Raw genomic sequence first — 9,172 nt, 5'->3', positions numbered from 1 at the left:
TATTGGGTTGAAAGGTCTCTATTCTTTGGAATACAACTAGTCAAGTTACTCAGCTGAATTTGTTACTACCAAATTTCTTCATACTTAATACTTTCTTGCCATGTGAAATTTCCCCACTGAGATCAAACCTTCCATCCCCTATCCCCATCTCTGATAAATATACAGCAGAGAGATATGGCTCTTTGACATCAAGCTGAAAGTCAAAAAATGACTTTAAAACTTTAAAACTCCTGCTTCCTTTGACAAGTTATTATTTATTTATCAATGGATAATTTATCTCCATGTAGTTTGATGCCATTTCCATTTCCAGGCTATTAAACCTCTTATTAAGGTTTATGAGTGTCCCACTCTTTGTGATGTATATTTTATCTTTATATTAAACTCATCTCTTTCCAACTTCATGAGGTATTTCCTTCCTGCCAAGCCCCAATGCACTTTGATTACAAGTCATTCACAAGCCAGTCATTCACAAGCCAGTCATTCAGGACTTACGTTCTAAAGCAGTGAGCAGCACTCACAAGCCATGTGCTATTAATTAAAGTTGCTCCACAGCGATGGATTCCATCCCACTGCAGACTAGCTTGCCACGGCCATTCACCCTCTTCTACCTGTGTCCCACCGATGATCCTGACACTCTGACTTGTAGTTTTACTCCTTCGTGTCCCACAGCCTGCCAAAGAGAAATGATGCCTTATCTAACAGTTGCTTTTAAGTATCAAATTGTATCACTATCTCAAATTTCCTTTGAACTTTGTGCTCCAATAGTATCAAATATTTTCTCTTGTTCTTACTTTTCCTTCAAATATAGCGGTTCACTAATTTAACAACTATTCATCTTGTAAGATTGAAGTCAATCATTACCTCCTCTAGGATGCCTTCTCTAACAATTGCCCTGGATTAGTTATGGCTCTTTTGATACTTCCATTATCATTGTCATCTTCATCAATATTTTTTAAATTTAATTTAATTTTATTATGTTATGTTAGTCACCATACATTACATCATTAATTTTTGATGTAGTGATCCACGCTTCATTGTTTTCGTATAACACCCAATGTTCCATGCAGTACGTGCCCTCCTTAATACCCATCACCAGGCTAACCCATCCCCCCACCCCCCTCCCCTTCTACAACCCTCAGTTTGTTTCTCAGAGTCCATAGTCTTTCATGGTTTGTCTCCCCCTCCGATTCCCCCCCTTCATTTTTCCCTTCCTTCTCCTAATGTCCTCCATGCTATTCTTTATGTTCCACAAATAAGTGAAACCGTATGATAATTGACTTTCTCTACTTGACTTATTTCACTTAGCATAATCTCCTCCAGTCCCATCCACGTTGATGTAAAAGTTGGGATGGCTGAGTAATATTCCATTATATATATGGACCACATCTTCTTTATCCATTCATTGGTTGAAGGACATCATGGCTCTTTCTACAGTCTGGCTATTCCGGACATTGCTGCTATGAACATTGGGGTGTATATGGCCCTTCTTTTCACTACATCTGTATCTTTGGGGTAAATACCCAGTAGTGCAATTGCTGGGTCATAGGGTAGCTCTATGTTTAAGTTTTTGAGGCACCTCCACACTGTTTTCCAAAGTGGCTATACCAACTTGCATTCCCAATTCCCACCAACAGTGTAAGAGGGTTCCCCTTTCTCTGCAACTTCTCCAACATTTGTTGTTTCTTGCCTTGTAAATTTTTGCCATTCTAACTGGTGTAAGGTGGTATCTCAATGTGGTTTTGATTTGAATTTCCCTGATGGCTAATGATGATGAACATTTTTTCATGTGTCTGTTAGCCATTTGTATGTTTTCTTTGGAGAAGTGTCTGTTCATGTCTTCTGCCCATTTTATGACTTGATTATTTGTTTTTTGGGTGTTGAGTTTGAGAAGTTCTTTATAGATCTTGGAAATCAGCACTTTGTAGTGTCATTTGCAAATATCTTCTCCCATTCTGTGGATTGCCTCTTCATCTTCATCATTATCATCATCTCTCTCTATATATGTGTGTATATATACATACATAGCTATATATGTCTGTCTCTATATGCATGTATATATGCTAATATAGTTACCAGTACTAATTATATATATACTAGTTATATATATTATATATACACTATTTAAATATATTATTTATATAAAAACATTGTAACAGGTTTATATATATATACACTAACATAGTGTATATATACTAATTATAATATAGCATATATACATATATATCTTGATTTTATATATACATATATTACATATTTATATATATTATATATACATACATATATATTATATATATACATACATATATATATACATATATATATATAGTTTATAACAGGGTTTCTCAACCTTGGCATTACTGACATTTTGAGATCGATAATTCTTTGTTGTGGATGACTGTGCTGTGCATCACAGGATATTTAGAAGAATCCCTGGCTATACATATTAGATGCCAGTAGCATCCCCCCTGTAATCATGATAACCAAAATGTCACAGTGGAGCATGACCCTGTGGGGGTCAAAATTGCCCCTGTTTGAGAACAATTGCTTTAGAATTATGTGTTCATGTATTAGTTTCATACATCTAGTCTCATTAGAGTATGAGCTGCTTTAGGCAGGGATTATATCTCATCCATTTCATATCCCTTTTGCCTAATACACCACTAGCACTCAACAGTTTCACAATAAATATTGGTGGCAAGAATATACATCATTGAGGTAACAGGATTATTCTTTGGTCTCATGTTTAATCAAGTTTGTGAATTAACCAATATTCTAAGCTGGTGAGTAGCATAATTCCTTTCATCTTTTTAAGATAAATGTATTATGTACTAATTCCATAATTATCAAATGTATCCTCTAAATCACGGTGGGGTACTCTGCTGTAGAGGAAGGGAAATACTAGGCCTAGAGTCAGTACTTTTAAAATATAGATGAAGACATTATCTGGGCCTTCAGTAATTTTATTGATATACACCCCAGCACCATAATTGCCTGAAATTTCCATAGCATGGGATTAAAAACATCATGAAGATTTTATTTAGTGTAGAGTAACAGTAAGTTTCTTCCTGTAGCTGAAAAATACCAACATATAGATTACTTTTATATAATCTTTAGAAAATGTTTGTGAGAATGTATTGTAGATATCTGCAGTCAGTACGTTGCGTCTTTTCTCCCTTCTTTAACAACTATACAACTCACTTCCACTACACATCTTCTATAGGCACCTATATATCCATTCCATAGTTCTCCCAATTTTTTTATTTAGTAATAAAATGTGCCTCAAAGATAAGATAAAGCATCTTGAGCTGTGCACAGACCAATCCAATTTTATTCTGACCCTATAATATCACACAATGTAAGCCTAAGTGATCTAGTGTTAACTTTTTACACTCACGTAATGCAATTTTAATAAATATATTACACTTACAATTGTTCAGAAAGTTGTCTGTTTCTGTCTTGTTGATTTCTGAAATACACAGAAATGGTGAATAGAACAGGGGCAGCACATCAGAATTTCATAATGTCTCTGAGTACTTCAAATAGGAAAGGCTGGTTAATTCCATTGTAAGACAGAATCTCTAGGTTGTAAAAAATAAGAAAAAAATTTAAAAAAGCAACACTGTTAGATTATCATAGAACATGTTCATTGCCTTGGAAAAAGGGAGATATGAACAGTGTTTCTTTAATGTTAGCGTGGATAATAGTCACATAAGGAGCATCTTTATACTGTCAATTCCTGTTTCTCTTCCCAATAATTCTGACTAAGTAGTTTTACAATGAAACCCAGGAATCTGAGTTTCATACCAGAAAATAAGATGCAGTATTTCCCCCTCTTGGGGAAATAGTATTCTAAATCATAGTATTGATTCCCTAAATGCAATGATATTTTTACTATTATTTCAGGTTTTTTCTTTCACTAAATTCATAGGAATAGTCCCATTTCTATAACAAACCAGAGTGGCAGGTCCATAAATCTGTCCCTCATTTAAAAATAATGTTATCCCTTTCTAATCTTCTGCTGAAATTTAGAAAGACAATTTGCCCTCTTTTCAACTCTAGCCCATGGCTCCTTAGCTTATTGACTTCTTGGCAGTCAGGCCCTAACCCTGTGCAAACACTAAGCCAACCAACACATACATAAAACTCTAAGCATTTGGGCACCTGGGTAGCTCAGTCAGTTAGGCATCTGCCTTCAGCTCAGGTCATGATCCCAGGGTCCTGGGATCGAGACTGCATCAGGCTCCCTGGTCAGCGGGGAGCCTGCTTCTCCCTCTCCCTCTGCCTCTCCTCTTGCTTGTGCTCTCTCACTCTTTCTGTCAAATAATTAAACAAAATCTTTGGGGAAAAAAAAAAAATTCTAAGCATTTAATGTCTTGATTCAGTAGACTTCCAAAGACCAAAACTGTTCTCTTTGAATATGGCATAATAGGAGTTCTAAATACAAAAATTTCAATGTTAATTTTTCTTTTAGTATTTAATAGTATCGATATGCTAGAAATATATATTCTAGAAATATTTCTTTTTTACCTTCTCCATTCTGGCTCTTTTTGGGGAAAATGGCTCAAATAAGGAAGTGACCATTTTTCTCAGTAAATATTAAATACCATCACCACTGATCTCTCCATTTCAAATACCCTGTTCTTCCCTATCTCAACCTCTTCCTAGAGAAAGTTCTGGTTTTCCATGTTGATGCTACTAACAGGGCCAGCTTAATGGATGTATATCTACATTGGGTCCTTGACTCGGCATGACTTTCCACTTGGTTTAATGCTCACTGTTTTGAAGTTCCTGATATTTTTTTTAATTTCACAACTTGTGCTTTAAAAATGAAGTCTGATAGAATAATGGGGCATGGCATGCGCAGAGGAGATAGACACAACATATGTGCCTATGGATTCTTGGCACCCCATTTGCATACATAATTTGTGATACCCTATAGGTATCTTGGAACTCAAGAATTCCAGGGGATCCACAATGTTCAGCAAACTCAAATTACAAGATAAGTGTGTGATGTCTACCACTAAGGAACCAGGGAGCACTGACAGTCCCAGGAGGCCATGCTTTCTGTTTGAAGCAGAGCCTGCTTAGAACACAGAAAGAAGGCAATAGCATTCTACTAGACATAATTATTGGATGACCTTATTATATCCTTTCTTTCTCCCATTTCTTCTTTATGGTAGCCAATAGCTTCTGCTGAAAATAATGGCATAGAAGTACTTTTCAGTTCTTCCTCACTTAAACTGAAGGTAGAGAGCAATGGTAAAATGTGCACATATCAACAAAGGAAATAAATATTGTCAAGCTAGCCTTGTATAGTGTTTCCATTGATCTGGAAGAGTCAAATTCATGCATATGTGAGCTATGAAATATAGTTGTATAATTTTCATAATTCCATATACTTAAATGCCTTTACATTTACTTTTGAAATTAGTATTTTACAATAAGAAGATGAATAATACAACTCTTTGTAGTAATTTAAAATTTTAATTTTTCCACTTAGAATGGCATTAATTAGCAAACAAAAATACCATGATAAGTCAAGAGAGACTGTAGAAGAAAGAAAAGTCATATTTTAATACTCTTAGCAGTACATTTTTGTTGCTTTTTGAAAAGAGTCCAACATTTTGCACTAGGCGACATAAATTATGTAGCTGGTTCTAATTACTCAAGCCTCCCTTCCTAAGCAAGCAGGGTAGGTGATCAACAGGTCAGGCCTCTAGTTAGGTCTATCAGCTTTTATGCTAGTACCCTATGTTACACTTTCTACTTGTTCCATATCCAATACTGTGTCCACTAGCCACATGTGCCTAGTGAGCTCTTGAAATGTGGCTAGTCTAAACTGAAATGTGCTATAAATATAAAATATACACTAGATTTCAAAGCCTTAGTACAAAAAAGAAAGAATATAAAATATCAGGAATAATTTTTCTATTGACTACTTGTTGAAATAATAATATTTTGATATATTGGGCTAAATACCAAATTATTTAAATGAATTTCACATGTTTACTTTTGCTTTTTTAATGTGGCTACTAGAAAATTTAAGATCATATGATTGGCCTACATGATATTTCTATAGCATTGTTCTATAGCACACAACTTGACTCTTAACCAAACTTTTACTTCCACTGAGGATCTCCTACGTTTCTTTTTTTTTCTTTTATCTCCTATGTTTCTTACTTTCTAGTAATGAGGACCTATCCCTGCTTATTTTGTTCCCCTACACCCAAAAACAACAAAAAACTCAGACTTTTTAAATTAGTTGTAAAATAAGTATAAATAAAACAAGTCTAAATAAATTATAATTTTTCATTGGCAAATGGGCTAAGGGAAGAAGTTATAACAAGGTCAATGAAACTTTAAAGCAAATATGTGGATGGCATGAATCTTTTCACACATCATACTCTCTGAACATAAAATGGAAGCAAAAAGAAGAATATACAAAGCCACTTTCTCCATTTATAATTGGCTCCTATAGCTGAAGTGTAAGGCCCAATAAAGGAAAAGAAACCAGGCCTGGAGATAATGACAGACTTGCATAGGAGGCTTAAGTTCAGGGTAGTATTAAAAATAAAATACTTCATTACAACCAATTTATCCCAAAGAAATCCTCCGTTGGTGGCAAGACTCCATAATTAAAGGACATCCAAAACAATTTTTAAAAATCAGTGCCTAGGGGGCACCTGGGTGGCTCAGTCATTTGAGCTTCTGACTCTTGATTTCGGCTCAGGTCATGATCGCGGGTCATGAGATCAAGCCCCGCATATGGCTCCATGCTGGGTGTGGAACCTGCTTGAGATTCTCTCTCTCGCTCTGTCCCTCTCCACCTTGCCCCACAAAAAAATCAGTGCCTAAGACCAAAATTAACATGGAGCTGTTCTATGTAAGAGAATTAAACTAAATAAGAAAAATAAACTTACTTTTAATTTCAACTGATTCAGGATCTAATTTAGGGGGTCCTACAGCATCTTGCAGCTTTTCAGGTAGAACATGTTGAATAATTTTGTCACTGGTTTCAGGATCCTCAGTAGAGCGAAATCTAAAAATCAGCAGCATATGAGCCAACACTCCATGTTCCTCTTGACTGTGGACCAAAAAGATAAAAAGAAAAATATGGCTTTAAAAGATATAGTTTGGAATTAGATTTATGGTAATACCACAATCTATTTTTTTCTTGATCATCCATTTGAAACTCATACATAAAACAAATCCATAATGTAATTTAAAAGATCCAGAGGGGTTGAAAGATGGTGGAGGAGTAGGGGACCCTATTTCAACTGGTCCCCAGAATTGAGCTGGATATCTACCAGACCACTCTGAGCACCCACAAAACCAGCCTGAGATGTAAGAAGATCTGAATCTCTACAAACAGAATATCGCAGGCGGTTGGTTTTGAGGTATGAAGCGGGGAGCCCTGATTCCGCAGGCAGATATTGGAGGATAAACGGCAGCAGGAGGGAGCCTGGCCATGGAGATCCTACACCGCCGGTGAGCGACAGCCTTGCTCGCTGGGGACAGAGCACAGACTCGCAGACCAATGGGGGGGGGGGGTGAAAGGACTTTAGGGCAGCCCCTGGGGTGGAAACCCAGAGCGGTGGGGTCCCGCAAGCAAACTGGAAGCAGCTGGCAGTTTTAGAAGCACAAAGGGCAGAGACGTGCCCCGACATGAAGGCAGGACTGGGAGCGCTGCGGAGGGGTGCACAACCCAGGATGCTGCAGTTTATAGCAGCACGGACAGAAATGGAGCCGGTGTGGCCTGGAGAGCTCACTGAAGAACAGACTGCAGTCTCTCTGCTCTGAGGCAGAGGGTTGGAAATGGTCTCTTCTGCTTTGACTCGTGGAAAGCTGCCAGGGAAAACCACCAGGGAAAGCCACCAGAGAAAAAAAGCCCCCAAAACTGATTCACCCTGAGCCTGTCCACGCCACAGAGGGGCAGGGCAACTCCGCCCAAACAGGGTTGCCTGAGTAGCAGCATGGCAGGCCCCTCCTCCAGAAGACAGGCTGGGAAAACAAGAGGCCAGCAACCCTAAGGTCCCTGGAAAACAGGTGCATCTTGCTTGGGTTCTGGTCAATAATTTGGACTCTATACATTCCCTCAAACACCCAGCAACAGAATGACTAGGAGGAGGAACCCCTAAAATAGAAAAGACTCAGAGATTATGACTTATGCTGCAGATTTACAAATGGATGAAGTTATAACCAAGATGTCGGAGATGGAATTCAGGCTAGCAAAGGTGAAGACAATGGTTAGAATGGAGAAATCAATTAATGGCAACATAGAGTCTCTAAGGGCAGAAATGAGAGGAATTGGCAGAACTTAAAAATGCTATCAATGAGATCCAATCCAATCTAGATAATCTAACAGCTAGGGTAAGTGAGGCAGAAGAACGAATAAGCGACCTGGAAGACAATATAATAGATAAAAAGGGAAAAGAGGATGGACCTCATAGATATTTACAGAACATTCCACCCTAAAACAACACAATACTCATTCTTCTCGAGCACACATGGAACTGTCTCCAGAAGAGACCATATACTGGGTCACAAATCAGGTCTCAACTGATTGAGATTATTCCCTGCATATTCTCAGACCACAATGCTTTAAAACTGGAACTCAATCACAAGAAAAAATTTGGCAGAAATTCAAACACTTGGAAGCTAAAGACCACTCTGCTCAAGAATGTTTGGGTCAACCAGGAAATCAAAGAAGAACTTAAACAATTCATGGAAACCAGTGAGAATGAAAACACATCGGTCCAAAACCTATGGGATACTGCAAAGGCGTCCTAAGGGGGAAATACATAGCCATCCAAGCCTCACTCAAAAAAATAGAAAAATCCCGAATTCAACCAACTAACTCTACACCATAAAGAACTAGAGAAAAAGCAACAAATGATACCTAAGCCACGTATTAGAAGAGAAATAATTAAAATTAGATCAGAAATCAATGAATTAGAAACCAGAAACACAGTAGATCAGATCAACAAAACTAGAAGTTGGTTCTTCAAAAGAATTAATAAGATCGATAAACCACTGGCCAGACTTAACCAAAAGAAAAGAGAAAGGACCCAAATTAATAAAATTATGAATGAAAGGGGAGAGATCACGACTAACACCAAGGAAATAGAAACAATTATTAGAAATTATTATCAACAACTATATGCCAATAAAC

General features: G+C 37.3%; 1 protein-coding gene across 1 annotated transcript; it reads right to left on the bottom strand.

The window, feature by feature from the left end:
- Positions 1-312: 312 nt before the first annotated feature.
- Positions 313-7,383, bottom strand: LOC102751084 (transmembrane serine protease 11E). The gene is made up of 3 exons (XM_006729312.2): positions 6,921-7,383; positions 3,428-3,466; positions 313-670 (listed from the first exon to the last, which is right to left on the bottom strand). The coding sequence occupies exons 1-3, from the start codon at positions 7,054-7,056 to the stop codon at positions 489-491; spliced, it is 357 nt and encodes a 118-aa protein (XP_006729375.2). The 5' UTR covers positions 7,057-7,383; the 3' UTR covers positions 313-488.
- Between the last annotated feature and the right edge of the window lie 1,789 nt (positions 7,384-9,172).

The sequence above is a fragment of the Leptonychotes weddellii genome, chromosome 2, assembly GCF_054177405.1.
Source record: "Leptonychotes weddellii isolate Sample4059 chromosome 2, ASM5417740v2, whole genome shotgun sequence".
Taxonomy (NCBI): Eukaryota; Metazoa; Chordata; class Mammalia; order Carnivora; family Phocidae; genus Leptonychotes; species Leptonychotes weddellii.
This window is presented reverse-complemented; position numbering and strand designations above follow the sequence as displayed.